The 17,445-nt window shown below is 51.1% G+C and overlaps 1 protein-coding gene across 1 annotated transcript; it reads right to left on the reverse strand.

The window, feature by feature from the left end:
- Window positions 1-6,247: 6,247 nt before the first annotated feature.
- Window positions 6,248-12,265, reverse strand: olfm1a (olfactomedin 1a; the record flags this gene model as incomplete). The annotated part of the gene is made up of 6 exons (XM_080467246.1): window positions 12,190-12,265; window positions 10,615-10,764; window positions 10,360-10,515; window positions 9,393-9,612; window positions 8,776-8,882; window positions 6,248-6,910 (listed from the first exon to the last, which is right to left on the reverse strand). The coding sequence occupies exons 1-6, from the start codon at window positions 12,250-12,252 to the stop codon at window positions 6,248-6,250; spliced, it is 1,359 nt and encodes a 452-aa protein (XP_080323372.1). The 5' UTR covers window positions 12,253-12,265.
- Between the last annotated feature and the right edge of the window lie 5,180 nt (window positions 12,266-17,445).

The raw sequence follows: 17,445 nt of genomic DNA on the forward strand, positions 1-17,445 counted from the left end.
GAGACGTTCATATGATGTTCATGAGACGTTCACGAGACGTTCACGAGACGTTCACGAGACGTTCATGAGACGTTCACATGATGTTCATGAGACGTTCACATGACGTTCATGAGACGTTCACGAGACGTTCACATGACGTTCGCGAGACGTTCACAAGACGTTCATGAGACGTTCACGATACATTCACGAGACGTTCATATGATGTTCATGAGACGTTCACGAGACGTTCACATGATGTTCATGAGACGTTCACGAGACGTTCACGAGACGTTCACGAGACGTTCACATGATGTTCATGAGACGTTCACATGACGTTCATGAGACGTTCACGAGACATTCACGAGACGTTCATATGATGTTCATGAGACGTTCACGAGACGTTCACATGACGTTCACGAGACGTTCACGAGACGTTCACGAGACGTTCACGAGACGTTCACGAGACGTTCACGAGACGTTCATATGATGTTCACGAGACGTTCACATGACGTTCACGAGACGTTCACGAGACGTTCACGAGACGTTCACGAGACGTTCAAATGACGTTCATGAGACGTTCACGAGACATTCACGAGACGTTCACGAGTGGTTCATATGATGTTCACTAGACGTTCACGAGACGTTCACGAGACGTTCACGAGACGTTCACGAGACGTTCATGAGACGTTCACGAGACGTTCATGAGACGGTCACATGATGTTCACGAGACGTTCACGAGACGGTCACATGATGTTCACGAGACGTTCGCGAGACGTTCACATGATGTTCATGAGATCTTCACGAGACGTTCACGAGACGTTCACATGATGTTATTGAGACGTTCACGAGACGTTCACATGATGTTCATGAGACGTTCATGAGACGTTCACATGATGTTCATGAGACGTTCACGAGACGTTCACGAGACGTTCATGAGACGTTCATGAGACGTTCATGAGACGTTCATGAGACGTTCACATGATGTTCATGAGACGTTCACGAGACGTTCATATGATGTTTACGAGACGTTCACGAGACATTCACATGACGTTCACGAGATGTTCACGAGACGTTCACGAGACGTTCACATGATGTTATTGAGACGTTCACGAGACGTTCATATGATGTTCATGAGACGTTCACGAGACGTTCATATGATGTTCATGAGATGTTCACGAGACGTTCACATGACGTTCACGAGATGTTCACGAGACGTTCACGAGACGTTCACATGACGTTCACGAGATGTTCACGAGACGTTCATGAGACGTTCACATGATGTTCATGAGATGTTCACGAGACGTTCATATGATGTTCATGAGATGTTCACGAGACGTTCATATGATGTTCATGAGATGTTCACGAGACGTTCATATGACGTTCATGAGACGTTCACATGATGTTCATGAGACGTTCACGAGACGTTCATATGATGTTCATGAGATGTTCACGAGACGTTCACATGACGTTCACGAGATGTTCACGAGACGTTCACGAGACGTTCACATGACGTTCACGAGATGTTCACGAGACGTTCACGAGACGTTCATATGATGTTCATGAGATGTTCACGAGACGTTCACATGACGTTCACGAGATGTTCACGAGACGTTCACATGATGTTCACGAGACGTTCATGAGACGTTCATGAGACGTTCATGAGACGTTCACATGATGTTCATGAGACGTTCACGAGACGTTCATATGATGTTTACGAGACGTTCACGAGACGTTCATATGATGTTCATGAGATGTTCACGAGACGTTCACATGATGTTCACGAGACGTTCGCGAGACGTTCACATGATGTTCACGAGACGTTCACATGACGTTCACGAGATGTTCACATGACGTTCACGAGATGTTCACGAGACGTTCACGAGACGGTCACATGATGTTCACGAGACGTTCACGAGACGGTCACATGATGTTCACGAGACGTTCACATGACGTTCACGAGATGTTCACGAGACGTTCACGAGACGGTCACATGATGTTCACGAGACGTTCACGAGACGGTCACATGATGTTCACGAGACGTTCACATGACGTTCACGAGATGTTCACGAGATGTTCACGAGACGTTCACGAGACGGTCACATGACGTTCACGAGATGTTCACATGACGTTCACGAGACGGTCACATGATGTTCACGAGACGTTCACGAGACGGTCACATGATGTTCACGAGACGTTCACGAGACGGTCACATGATGTTCACGAGATGTTCACGAGACGTTCACGAGACGGTCACATGATGTTCACGAGACGTTCACGAGACGGTCACATGATGTTCACGAGACGTTCATGAGACGTTCACATGATGTTCATGAGACGTTCACGAGACGTTCACGAGACGTTCACGAGACGTTCACGAGACGTTCACGAGACGTTCATGAGACGTTCATGAGACGTTCAAGAGACGTTCACGAGACGTTCACGAGACGTTCACGAGACGTTCACGAGACGTTCATGAGACGTTCATGAGACGTTCACATGATGTTCATGAGACGTTCACGAGACGTTCATATGATGTTTACAAGACGTTCACGAGACGTTCATATGATGTTCATGAGATGTTCACGAGACGTTCACATGACGTTCACGAGATGTTCACGAGACGTTCACGAGACGGTCACATGATGTTCACGAGATGTTCACGAGACGTTCACATGACGTTCACGAGATGTTCACGAGACGTTCACGAGACGTTCACGAGACGTTCACATGATGTTCACGAGACGTTCGCGAGACGTTCACATGATGTTCACGAGACGTTCACATGACGTTCACATGATGTTCATTAGACGTTCACGAGACGTTCACGAGACGTTCACGAGACGTTCATGAGACGTTCATGAGACGTTCACATGATGTTCATGAGACGTTCACGAGACGTTCACGTGATGTTCATGAGACGTTCACATGATGTTCATGAGACGTTCACGAGACGTTCACGTGATGTTCATGAGACGTTCACGAGACGTTCACGTGAACATCTCCCTACCTAACCCCCCCTACCCAACCCTCCCCTACATAACCCTCCCCTACCTAACCCCCCCTACCTAACCCTCTCCTACCTAACCCTCCCCTCCCCTACCTAACCCTCCCCTACCTAACCCCCCCTACCTAACCCTCCCCCCCCCCTCCCTAACCCCCCCTACCCAACCCTCCCCTACCTAACCCTCTCCTACCTAACCCCCCCCTCCCTAACCCCCCCTACCCAACCCTCCCCTACCTAACCCTCTCCTACCTAACCCCCCCCTACCTAACCCTCCCCTACCAACCTGGTCTGAGTTAAATGACCAATATTACATTGAGATACTTGCAGCACAGCCTGTGTGAAGAAATGATAGAAACAATGACATTTATTACTTAGAAGTACATACATTCAATACAAATACACGTCAAATAGCAGTACAATCCGTCCAGGCGGACATTCTGCTTCCTTTCTGACTGAACTCCTCTCAGATTGTCTCGTTGCAGACGGAGAGAACGTCTTCTGCTCCGACCTCATGATGGACGTCAGACACTTTCAGTTCTTCCCAAGATGGCGGACAGCGAGGCCTCGAGGTTGTATATCTATGGTGTGTAAATGCCTGAAACACTCCTGACCCCTACCTGCCCCTAACCTGACCCCTACCTGCCCCTAACCTGACCCCTACCTGACCCCTACCTGACCTCTACCTGACCCCCTACTTGACCCTAACCTGACCTCTACCTGACCCCTACCTGACCCCTACCTGCCCCTAACCTGACCCTTACCTGACCCCTACCTGACCTCTACCTGACCCCCTACTTGACCCTAACCTGACCTCTACCTGACCCCCTACCTGACCTCTACCTGACCCCTACCTGACCTCTACCTGACCCCCTACCTGACCTCTACCTGACCCCTACCTGACCTCTACCTGACCCCCTACCTGACCTCTACCTGACCCCCTACTTGACCCTAACCGGACCTCTACCTGACCTCTACCTGACCCCCTACCTGACCTCTACCAGACCTCTACCTGACCCCTACCTGACCTCTACCTGGCCCCCTACCTGACCTCTACCAGACCTCTACCTGACCCCCTACTTGACCCTAACCTGACCTCTATCTGACCTCTACCTGACCCCCTACTTGACCCCTACCTGACCTCTGCCTGACCTCTACCTGACCCCTACCTGACCTCTACCTGACCCCTACCTGACCTCTACCTGACCTCTACCTGACCCCCTACCTGACCCCTACCTGACCTCTACCTGACCTCTACCTGACCTCTACCTGACCCCAGCAACATTGCGAAACAGAATCCAGAACTTCCCTCTCGTTAGTAACGAACAAAATCCCGGAGCACTTTGCTCCGGTTCCGTGTTTTCGTCCACCGACGGAACGTTTCAGTGAAAAAGAACGGACATGAACCGTTCAACCGGACGACGTGTGAGAGTTTATATTGCTGTTTAATAGTGAACGGTGAAAAAGACGTAATATCAGGATACGAAGATCAAAGAGAAAAATACATCCTAACAAAGTGAAGCATTCCTGGTGAAAACGACCCGACGCTCCTCCGGCCGGGCTTCAGGGCGTCGGGTCCAAAAGGTTCGTACAAATTCCACTGAACATTCATCCAGAGAGAAAGTTAACAGTCACAAGCTTGGTGAGACATTTCAGTGCTGGCCAGGTCGGAGTCCGAACCGGGTCAGAACCGGGTCAGAACCTGGTAAGAACCGAGTCAGAACCGAATCAGAACCGAATCAGAACCGAATCAGAACCGGGTAAGAACAGAATCAGAACCTGGTCAGAACCGGGCCAGACCCTGGTAAGAACCGGGTCAGAACCAGGTCAGAACCGAATCAGAACCGGGTCAGGACCGGGTAAGAACCGGGTAAGAACAGAATCAGAACCTGGTCAGAACCGGGCCAGACCCTGGTAAGAACTGGGTCAGAACCGAGTCAGAACCTGGTAAGAACCTGGCAAGAACCGAGTCAGAACAGGGTCAGTCGCTCTGTCAGAAGACACTTCCAAGTGGTTTCCAGCGATTCGTGATCCGATATTTTGTTTGGGACAGAAGTTTCTGTATTTTCTTGCGTGTATTTATTGGTGTGTGTGTGTGTGTGTGTGTGTGTGTGTGTGTGTGTGTGTGTGTGTGTGTGTGTGTGTGTGTGTGTGTGTGTGTGTGTGTGTGTGTGTGTGTGTGTGTGTATTTGACCAACTTTTCACAAAACATGAACCAGAATTAACTGAACTGTTCTGGGGAGATTCACCATCAAGGATCAACACTTTAGATTTAACTGTTTAATACAAAGCGGATGAGAGAGGTACCTCATGGAGATCAGTGTCTGTTGCCATGGAGACGCTCCCTGCTCAGTGTTTCACACAGTGATGTAGCTACCTGACAGGATAGTTAGCATCGATACGAGCTAACGGCTATCATGCTAACGATGCTAACTCGGTTCTGCCAACAAAGGTGACGGTCTACGCTCTACCGAGTGTAGCTCTACTTTAGTAATGAAGCCTCACACACATGCAGCAGAGAACAGCGGCTCTAAACACCGGGAGTAATTGGTCCTGGACCTGGTCCTGGACCTGGACCTGGACCTGGACCTGGTCCTGGACCTGGTCCTGGACCTGGACCTGGACCTGGACCTGGACCTGGACCTGGACCTGGACCTGGTCCTGGACCTGGACCTGGACCTGGTCCTGGACCTGGACCTGGACCTGGACCTGGACCTGGACCTGGACCTGGACCTGGACCTGGACCTGGACCTGGTCCTGGTCCTGGACCTGGACCTGGACCTGGACCTGGACCTGGACCTGGACCTGGACCGTCCACACGGTGAAAGATCCTGAGTGTTTTCAAAAAATGTTTTCAGTGACACCGAGCTCCGCTATCGTGAAACGGGCCCCAAAACGCCACGCAAATGTTATGATTTCAGTAGAAACGGTTGCCGTGGTAACGGGCCGTTAGTTCTGTCGGAGTCCAGGGTGAAGGACTCGCCGTCCCGTCACTCAGTGACACGTTAAAGGCAGAATGTCTTCTGACGGGGCGACTGACTGAAACAGTCCTGGAAGCACAGAAACGAACCTGATCAACAGCGTCTCATCGCGATGGTTACGAGTCGGGCGAGTCGGGCGAGGCGGGCGAGGCGGGCGAGGCGGGCGAGGCGGGCGAGGCGCGGACTCGCCGGGTTAGAAAAGGTCATCTCTGAAGTGATGACGTGGAACTGAACCGTTAAAACACAAACATCAGAACGGACCGGATCGCTCAGGCGCTCCGACGGGTCACTGGATGATGTGGTACAGGGTGACATTGTACAGAACCTGGTGGCCGTTGTTCCAGGCGTACAGCGCCCGGTCTCGAGGGTTGTAGTCCAGCATGGACAGGTGGCTGTACTTGTTGGTGAGGGGAATGTCGATGTACTCGTAGGTGGAGGAGTTGGTGGAGTAAGCGTAGTACACTTTGGTTCCACCCGAGTAGCCGTTGGTGACATAGAGGGTTCCGCAGATCATGAAGGCCTCGCCGGCACTGCGTTTGGGGTGGTTGGTGGTCCAGCTGCGGACGATCTGCAGGGTGTTCGGGTTCAACTGGCTGAGAACGATGTTACCTGCGTTCTGATTGGTGGCGTAGACGGCCCAGAGCCCGCCCTCGTCCACCATGAGGTCGATGTCAGAGTGCCCGCCCCAAGAGTAGTGGTACATGTTGTTGTAGCCGGCGAAGTCGAGCTGCCGCGAGCGGCTGATGAGCGACGTGCTGAAGTCGAACTTGATGATGGTGTGACTCTGGAACTTGTTGAAGTAAATGGATCCGTTGTAGACCACCTGACCGGTACCGGACCAGGGGTGGGGCAGGCGGTGGGAGGTGAAGTTATCGGTCGTCATGAAGTCGTACATGGACTGATACTCCCTGACAAAGCGATTGTTATGGTAACCGTCCATGTACCACACCTGAGAAGAAAAACAAACGGTGACTGTTTTCCTGGTTTTATCGTCACATTGCCCCATTTCCACCAGAAGAACCTGGAACCTTCAGTCCGACGTTCTTCTGTTCAAGAACAGAAGAACGGTTCTTTAACCATCGTTGGCCTGAAGTCCCGCAGTTATTCTGCCGACAGACTCGCGTGGGTGGAATGTGCAATATGTATCTGGTATGTATCTGGTATGTACCTGGTATGTATCTGGAATGTATCTGGTATGTATCTGGTATGTATCTGGTATGTATCTCGTATGTATCTGGTATGTATCTGGTATGTATCTGGTATGTATCTCGTATGTATCTGGTATGTATCTGGTATGTATCTCGTATGTATCTGGTTTGTATCTGGTATGTATCTGGAATGTATCTGGTATGTATCTGGTATGTATCTGGTATGTATCTCGTATGTATCTGGTATGTATCTGGTATGTAACTGGTATGTATCTGGTATGTATCTGGTATGTATCTGGTATGTACCCGGTATGTATCTGGTATGTACCAGGTATGTATCTCGTATGTATCTGGTATGTATCTGGTATGTACCAGGTATGTATCTGGTATGTATCTGGTATGTACCCGGTATGTATCTGGTATGTATCTGGTATGTATCAGGTATGCATCTGGTATGTATCTGGTATGTACCAGGTATGTATCAGGTATGTATCTGGTATGTATCTGGTATGTACCAGGTATGTATATGCTATGTATCTGGTATGTACCCGGTATGTATCTGGTATGTATCAGGTATGCATCTGGTATGTATCTGGTATGTATCTGGTATGTACCAGGTATGTATCTGGTATGTATCTGGTATGTATCTGGTATGTACCAGGTATGTATCTGGTATGTATCTGGTATGTATCGGGTATGTACCCGGTATGTATCTGGTATGTATCTGGTATGTATCTGGTATGTACCAGGTATGTATCTGGTATGTATCTGGTATGTACCAGGTATGTATCTGGTATGTATCTGGTATGTATCTCGTATGTATCTGGTATGTATCTGGTATGTAACTGGTATGTATCTGGTATGTAACTGGTATGTAACTGGTATGTACCCGGTATGTATCTGGTATGTATCTGGTATGTATCTGGTATGTATCTTGTATGTACCCGGTATGTATCTGGTATGTACCCGGTATGTAACTGGTATGTATCTGGTATGTAGCCGGTATGTATCTGGTATGTAACTGGTATGTAACTGGTATGTATCTGGTATGTAGCCGGTATGTATCTGGTATGTAACTGGTATGTATCTGGTATGTAACTGGTATGTACCCGGTATGTATCTGGTATGTATCTGGTATGTACCCGGTATGTATCTGGTATGTATCTGGTATGTATCTTGTATGTACCCGGTATGTATCTGGTATGTACCCGGTATGTAACTGGTATGTATCTGGTATGTAGCCGGTATGTATCTGGTATGTAACTGATATGTATCTGGTATGTAACTGGTATGTAACTGGTATGTATCTGGTATGTATCTGGTATGTATCTGGTATGTACCCGGTATGTATCTGGTATGTATCTGGTATGTATCTGGTATGTATCTTGTATGTACCCGGTATGTATCTGGTATGTACCCGGTATGTATCTGGTATGTAACTGGTATGTAACTGGTATGTATCTGGTATGTAGCCGGTATGTATCTGGTATGTAACTGGTATGTAACTGGTATGTACCCGGTATGTAACTGGTATGTATCTGGTATGTAGCCGGTATGTATCTGGTATGTAACTGGTATGTAACTGGTATGTAACTGGTATGTATCTGGTATGTAACTGGTATGTATCTGGTATGTAGCCGGTATATATTTAGTAAACGAGACTTACCCTGTTGTCTCCGGTTGGAGCCAGCGGGTCGGTCATCCATGATCCAAATCTGGATCCAGAAGTCTTGATGGTGACGGGTTCAGAGATTCCCGTCAGTTTCCCACAGGCTGAAAGATGAAGTTGAAGTTATGGAACCTTCAGTTGACCATTTCAGACCCCACCCCCCGACCTCCACCCAGCTGATCCCCCCAGACCCCCTACCATAGTGGAACACCTCCACCCAGCTGACCCCCTCAGACCCCCTACCATAGTAGAACACCTCCACCCAGCTGACCCCCTCAGACCCCCTACCATAGTAGAACACCTCCACCAAGCTGACCCCCTCAGACCCCCTACCATAGTAGAACACCTCCACCCAGCTGATCCCCCCTGACCCCCTACCATAGTAGAACACCTCCACCCAGCTGACCCCCTCAGACCCCCTACCATAGTAGAACACCTCCACCCAGCTGATCCCCCCTGACCCCCTACCATAGTAGAACACCTCCACCCAGCTGACCCCCTCAGACCCCCTACCATAGTAGAACACCTCCACCCAGCTGACCCCCTCAGACCCCTCACCATAGTAGAACACCTCCACCCAGCTGACCCCCTCAGACCCCCTACCACAGACCCACCGAGTCTCTGCATGCAGGCCCGGAGTCGGTCCTCCAGGCTGGTGACTCTGCCGTGGAGCTCCTGGTAGTCCAACCCCCCCAGCTGCTCCTGCAGAGTTCCCAGCAGCTCCGTCACGTTGGCCGCCTCCTCCTTGAACTGTCTCACCAGGAGGGCGTCGGCCTTGTAGGCCTCTAGAACCGGTATGAGTGGGCGTAACTCCTCCATTTTGGATTTGATGGACTAAGAGAAGCAGAGACACGTGAGGACAGGAGTGAAACCTCCGGAGAGACGTCGAGTTTCATGTGGAGGAAACTTCAGTCATCAAACATTCTGGTCTGGCCCCGTTGCCACGGCAACCACATCTGTTGTCACGGCAATGGAGCTCAGAGCGACTGGAAACCATGTTTTGAAAATGGCTCCCAAAACGGAACTTTTCAAAAACATTCCGACTTTACCTCTGTGGACACGGGAAACGTTTTGAAAACACTTTCTCCTGGTTCTGGTTCTGGTTCTGGTTCTGGTCCTGGTTCTGGTTCTGGTCTTCTGCACTTGGCACTTTACCGTAATAACAATCTAACTTGGTCTGTCCACTAGAATGTTCTCCTGGACGTGTGTGTGTGTGTGTGTGAGTGTGTGTGTGTGTGTGTGTGTGTGTGTGTGTGTGTGTGTGTGTGTGTGTGTGTGTGTGTGTGTGTGTGTGTGTGTGTGTGTGTGTGTGTGTGTGTGTGTGCTTTCAGGACTAAAACTAACAACAGCTCCTACTAGTGGCCCAACAGGAAAACTGCACTGTTGACACTGTTTCTGCTGTTGCCGTGGAAACGGACACTGTTTACACAACGTTGCTGTGGAACAACAATATCAGCCCGAAGCGTCACTTGAAATGTTGCCGTGGAAACGGAGCCTTAAAATCCAGTTCTACTGAAAAGGTGTGAAGATGTTGTTGGCGCTGTGACGCCAGCTGCTGATTGGCTGCTCTGGGGGCGGTACCTTGTACTGCCTGGCGCTGTTGCTCTCGTGTCCGTCCTCCACCTGTTTGAACTTGTTCTCCAGACCTTTGAGCTGGACCTCCATCTTCTCCACAAACTGCAGGTCTCTCTGCGTGCGCTGGTCCAGAACCTCGATGGACTGACTCATGTTCTGAACCTGGATGATGGAACCATTGAAGAACCACTCAATTCACCACATGCCAGTAAAGAACCAGTAGGTGGCGCTCACACAGTGAGGTGGAGGTGATGGAGGTACCTTCTCCAGAAGCTGTCGCAGTTGTTTGGTCCGTGCGTCTCGGGAGCAGACGGACTGCTGAGGAGCCACCACGGTACAAACACAGCGACCCTCCGAGTCCTGAGCCGAGCTGTAGACCTGCCAGCCCTCCTCAGGGGTCGAAGGACCCACCTGTTCAGGACGGGGGACAATCAAAAGAGAGACTGGGTTCTGGATGGAGGCTTCAGTGAACCAGGAGAACCTGTCAGACCTGCTCAGGGGACCACTGACCCACTGATCCTCCTGGAATCTAACCTGCAGCCTGTCAGACCTGCTCAGGGGAACACTGACCCACTGATCCTCCTGGAATCTAACCTGCAGCCTGTCAGACCTGCTCAGGGGAACACTGACCCACTGATCCTCGTAAATCAGTCTGCTGTCTCCTGCTGGCTGAACCTGGTAAAACAACCTGACCTACTTTTATCTGTGTGTGTGTGTGTGTGTGTGTGTGTGTGTGTGTGTGTGTGTGTGTGTGTGTGTGTGTGTGTGTGTGTGTGTGTGTGTGTGTGTGTGTGTGTGTGTGTGTGTGTTCTGTTTTTCTTCCAAGTTCCCTTCAGTTCTGGATTCTCACGCACATTCTCATGAACACTCCATCTTCATCCCTCCATCACATCTGTTTCATCCCTCCATCACTGTTCCATCCCTCCATCACTGTTCCATCCCTCCATCACATCTGTTTCATCCCTCCATCACTGTTCCATCCCTCCATCACATCTGTTCCATCCCTCCATCACTGTTCCATCCCTCCATCACATCTGTTTCATCCCTCCATCACTGTTCCATCCCTCCATCACATCTGTTCCATCCCTCCATCACTGTTCCATCCCTCCATCACATCTGTTCCATCCCTCCATCACATCTGTTCCATCCCTCCATCACATCTGTTTCATCCCTCCATCACTGTTCCATCCCTCCATCACATCTGTTCCATCCCTCCATCACTGTTCCATCCCTCCATCACATCTGTTTCATCCCTCCATCACTGTTCCATCCCTCCATCACATCTGTTCCATCCCTCCATCACTGTTCCATCCCTCCATCACATCTGTTTCATCCCTCCATCACTGTTCCATCCCTCCATCACATCTGTTTCATCCCTCCATCACTGTTCCATCCCTCCATCACATCTGTTCCATCCCTCCATCACTGTTCCATCCCTCCATCACTGTTCCATCCCTCCATCACATCTGTTTCATCCCTCCATCACTGTTCCATCCCTCCATCACATCTGTTTCATCCCTCCATCACTGTTCCATCCCTCCATCACTGTTCCATCCCTCCATCACTGTTTCATCCCTCCATCACTGTTCCATCCCTCCATCACTGTTTCATCCCTCCATCACTGTTCCATCCCTCCATCACCATTTCATTCTCCACCTTTCACATTAGTCACATGGTCAGTGTCATCTATTTCACACACACACACACACACACACACACACACACACACACACACACACACACACACACACACACACACACACACACACACACACACACACACACACACACACACACACACACACACACACACACACACACACACAGCGGTCTTACCAGTGTGCAGTGAGCTCCCATCAGCAGCAGCATAAGATACATGTTCACCTCCTCACACTCCATCTGCTCCTCTAGCTGCTCCTCTAGCTGCTCCTCTGGCTGCTCCTCCTCTAGCTGCTCCTCTGGCTGCTCCTCCTCTAGCTGCTCCTCTGGCTGCTCCTCCTCTAGCTGCTCCTCTAGCTGCTCCTCCTCTAGCTGCTCCTCTGGCTGCTCCTCTCGTTGCTCCTCTGGCTGCTCCTCCTCTAGCTGCTCCTCTAGCTGCTCCTCCTCTAGCTGCTCCTCCTCTAGCTGCTCCTCTCGTTTCTCCTCTGGCTGCTCCTCTCGTTGCTCCTCTGGCTGCTCCTCCTCTAGTTGCTCCTCCTCTAGCTGCTGCTCCTCTGGCTGCTCCTCTCGTTGCTCCTCTGGCTGCTCCTCCTCTCGTTGCTCCTCTAGCTGCTCCTCTCGTTGCTCCTCTGGCTGCTCCTCCTCTCGTTGCTCCTCTAGCTGCTCCTCTCGTTGCTCCTCTAGCTGCTCCTCTCGTTGCTTCTTCTTCTCTGATGCAACGCCAGAATTCAACCGAGTGGAAATAAGATCCTCTCTCACTGTGTGTGTGTGTGCGTGCGTGCGTGTGTGTGTGTGTGTGTGTGTGTGTGTGTGTGTGTGTGTGTGTGTGTGTGTGTGTGTGTGTGTGTGTGTGTGTGTGTGTGTGTGCGTGCGTGTGTGTGTGTGTGTGTGTGTGTGTGTAATGATGTCAGCGTCGCTGGTGAACAGATCTTTGAAGCAGCAGGAGTAGGAGGAGCTGTCCATGGTGGTGTGTGTGTGTGTGTGTGTGTGTGTGTGTGTGTGTGTGTGTGTGTGTGTGTGTGTAGCCATTGTATTGAGGCAGAAAATGTTGACTCTCCATGAAATTTTCTTGTTTGCTTGTCTGTCCCTCACCAGTCTGTCCCTCACCAGCCTGTCCCTCACCAGCCTGTCCCTCACCAGTCTGTCCACCACCAGTCTGTCCCTCACCAGTCTGTCCACCACCAGTCGGTCCCTCACCAGTCTGTCCACCACCAGTCTGTCCCTCACCAGTCTGTCCCTCACCAGTATGTCCACCGCCAGTCTGTCCTTCATCAGTCTGTCCATCAGTCTGTCCACCGCCAGTTTGTCCACTGCCAGTCTGTTCCCCACCAGTCTGTCCCTCATCAGTCTGTCCACCACCAGTCTGTCCCTCACCAGTCTGTCCCTCATCAGTCTGTCCACCGACAGTCGGTCCCTCATCAGTCTGTCCACCGCCAATCTGTTCCCCACCAGTCTGTCCACCACCAGTCGGTCCCTCACCAGTCTGTCCCTCATCAGTCTGTCCACCACCAGTCTGTCCCTCACCAGCCCGTCCCTCACCAGCCTGTCCCTCACCAGTCTGTCCATCACCAGTCTGTCCACTACCAGACTGTCCCTCACCAGCCTGTCCCTCACCAGTCTGTCCCTCACCAGTCTGTCCATCACCAGTCTGTCCACCACCAGACTGTCCCTCACCAGCCTGTCCCTCACCAGACTGTCCCTCACCAGCCTGTCCCTCACCAGTCTGTCCCTCATCAGTCTGTCCACCGCCAGTCTGTCCCTCACCAGTATGTCCACCACCAGCCTGTCCCTCACCAGTCTGTCCCTCATCAGTCTGTCCCTCACCAGCCTGTCCCTCATCAGTCTGTCCACCACCAGTCTGTCCCTCACCAGTATGTCCACCACCAGCCTGTCCCTCATCAGTCTGTCCCTCACCAGCCTGTCCCTCATCAGTCTGTCCCTCACCAGCCTGTCCCTCATCAGTCTATCCCTCATCAGTCTGTCCACCACCAGTCTGTCCCTCATCAGTCTGTCCCTCACCAGTCTGTCCCTTCAGTGAGATTCGTCGCTTCATTTTCAGGAGAAGAAAAGTGTTAAAATTAGTCATCATGTTCTTCACCAGTCGCCATGGAAACAACATTTCTATCTTGAGGCGTCAGATGGTCCACAGCAGGGTGAAACACACACACACACACACACACACACACACACACACACACACACACACACACACACACACACACACACACACACACACACACACACACACACACACACACACACACACACACACACACACACACACAGTCTTTCCTGGTGTGTGTGATGTTCTGCTCATCTGACCAGGTGTAACACGTCACAGTCAGGTAGGATGAGACTCAGTGTAACTAACACCTCCAGCCTCACCTGCTGGGACCCCCCAGCCTCACCTGTTGGGACCCCCCAGCCTCACCTGTTGGAACGTTCCAGCCTCACCTGCTGGGACCCCCCAGCCTCACCTGTTGGAACGTTCCAGCCTCACCTGCTGGAACGTTCCAGCCTCACCTGCTGGGACGTTCCAGCCTCACCTGCTGGGACCCCCCAGCCTCACCTGTTGGGACGTTCTTACAGGAGCCACAGTGACGTTCCATCAGGGAGGCTGCCTCCCTTTCTGCCTTCAGTCCTTCCAGTTGCCTTCTTGCCCCAACAGTCGCCTCCATGACCTGATTTGTCTCACGGGTCCTGGGGCAGCTGGGAGACGTCTCGGTGCAGTACTGACAGGATGTGTGCTCGTGTCTCAGTGAGCAGAGCTTCTTTCTGACAATCGCTCTGGAGACCCTCCTGTCTTTCGTCAGTGTGTTCAGCACCTGTTCTCTCTGGACCTTGGCCCCTCCCACCTGCAGCTCTGGCCCCTCCCACCTGCAGCTCTGGCCCCTCCCACCTGCAGCTCTGGCCCCTCCCACCTGCAGCTCTGGCCTCTCCCACCTGCAGCTCTGGCCCCTCCCACCTGCCGCTCTGGCCCCTCCCACCTGCAGCTCTGGCCCCTCCCACCTGCCGCTCTGGCCCCTCCCACCTGCCGCTCTGGCCCCTCCCACCTGCAGCTCTGGCCTCTCCCACCTGCAGCTCTGGCCCCTCCCACCTGCCGCTCTGGCCCCTCCCACCTGCCGCTCTGGCCCCTCCCACCAGTTGGAGTGGATAATGTGGGGCGACCTCAGCAGGGTGGAGCCAGTCCACAGGTGTTCTTCATCCACCTTATGTCCTCGGAACATTTCTGAAAAACTAGACCTGGAATTGTACGTTCTAATGTATTGTGGACTAAATACTGGACAATTAAATACTACATACTGGACTAATAAATACTACAGTACATTGTTATAAATTGATATTGAACAAACCAAACACCAAATAATATGTAATGGAAGAAATATACTTATTTAAAAGCACATAACTGAACCAATATAAAGATGTATACAATATATATACATATATACACACAGGTATAAAATATATACAAAGATGTATAGAACATAAATACTAAATAAGGGGTCCCATACAGTCCTGTTTTATCTTGAGTAGCTGGACCAGTAAAATGATGGAATAATAATCTTTACATTTCTTCTTGAAAGTATTTCTTTGTTGTGGTAGTACAGGTAGTACAGGTAGTCCAGGTAGTACAGGTAGTACGTGATGAAACTGTCTACAATCACTTCGTACTGGAAATGACAACAAACTCAACATAAAGTCAATTTTAATGAAACATTCTGCAGCAAAATAGTGAAAGATGAAAATCCTCCAATCCCAATCTGACTTGTAATCCTGCAGTCCAGTGGACCGACGGCTGCGTCCCTCCAGGAGGCGTCCCTCCAGGAGGCGTCCCTCCAGGAGACGTCCCTCCAGGAGGCGTCCCTCCAGGAGGCGTCCCTCCAGAAGACGTCCCTCCAGGAGGCGTCCCTCCAGGAGACGTCCCTCCAGGAGGCGTCCCTCCTGGAGACGTCCCTCCAGGAGGCATCCCTCCAGGAGGCATCCCTCCAGGAGACGTCCCTCCTGGAGACGTCCCTCCAGGAGACGTCCCTCCAGAAGACGTCTCTTTGAGACGAAGCAGGGAAAATACTCGTATATCAAGCCTGAGCAAGTACCTCATCCAGATTAATCCCAATATAAAGTTATTTAGTGGAGAAATTAAAACGGATCCTCTGGAGAGCCGTCATGTCGTCTCTGGATTCTACTCTAATCTCTAATCTCTAATCTCAGTCCTCTCCACAGGACTGGGACGACCACCGCCCCCTAGAGGACATCACATTCCCTCACAGGGACGGGAACAACCTGAAGGACCTGGGTGCAGCTGAGGTCACGACCAAGGGGTCCTGGTCCTGACGGGTACACTGGGGTAAATCTCCTGGTCCTGAGGGGTGCACTGGGGTAAATCTCCTGGTCCTGAGGGGTGCACTGGGGTAAATCTCCTGGTCCTGAGGGGTGCACTGGGGTAAATCTCCTGGTCCTCAGGGGTAAATCTCCTGGTCCTGAGGGGTACACTGGGGTAAGTCTCCTGGTCCTGACAGGTGCACTGGGGTAAATCTCCTGGTCCTGAGGGGTACACTGGGGTAAATCTCCTGGTCCTGAGGGGTACACTGGGGTAAATCTCCTGGTCCTGAGGGGTACACTGGGGTAAATCTCCTGGTCTCACTGACCACTACAGACCCGTATCTTTGCTTAATGTGGACTTTAAGATACTGGCTAAGGTTCCTGCCCCTCGTCTGAGAGTGATACCAGACCTTAGACATCAGGACCAGTCCGGCAGTTATTTAGAGACCAAGAGACCCAGAGACCAAAAGAGCCATAGACACAAAGACCCAGAGACCAAAAGACCCAGAGACCAAGAGACCCAGAGACCAAAAGACCCAGAGACCAAAAGAGCCATAGACACAAAGACCCAGTGACTCTGACACCCAGAGCTGCATCAAGAGGACCAGAAGACGAAGTTCTTTTTTTAGTTGGTTTCATGTTGTAGAGTGAGAGATGCTGAGTCATGTGAGAGATGTTGAGTCACTGTGAGAGATGCTGAGTCATGTGAGAGATGTTGAGTCACTGTGAGAGATGCTGAGTCATGTGAGAGATGTTGAGTCACTGTGAGAGATGCTGAGTCATGTGAGAGATGTTGAGTCACTGTGAGAGATGCTGAGTCATCACGAGAGATGCTGAGTCATCGTGAGATGCTGAGTCACTGTGAGAGATGTTGAGTCACTGTGAGAGATGCTGAGTCATGTGAGAGATGCTGAGTCATGTGAGAGATGCTGAGTCATGTGAGAGATGTTGAGGGACTGAGAGAGATGTTGAGTCACTGTGAGAGATGCTGAGTCACTGTGAGAGATGCTGAGTCATGTGAGAGATGCTGAGTCACTGTGAGAGATGCTGAGTCACAGTGAGAGTTAGTTTTATCTCAAGGTTGAACCGAGCGATTCAGTGAAAAAAGTGAGA

Source organism: Lipophrys pholis (assembly GCF_963383615.2).
Source record: "Lipophrys pholis genome assembly, chromosome: 7".
In the NCBI taxonomy this organism is placed as follows: domain Eukaryota; kingdom Metazoa; phylum Chordata; class Actinopteri; order Blenniiformes; family Blenniidae; genus Lipophrys; species Lipophrys pholis.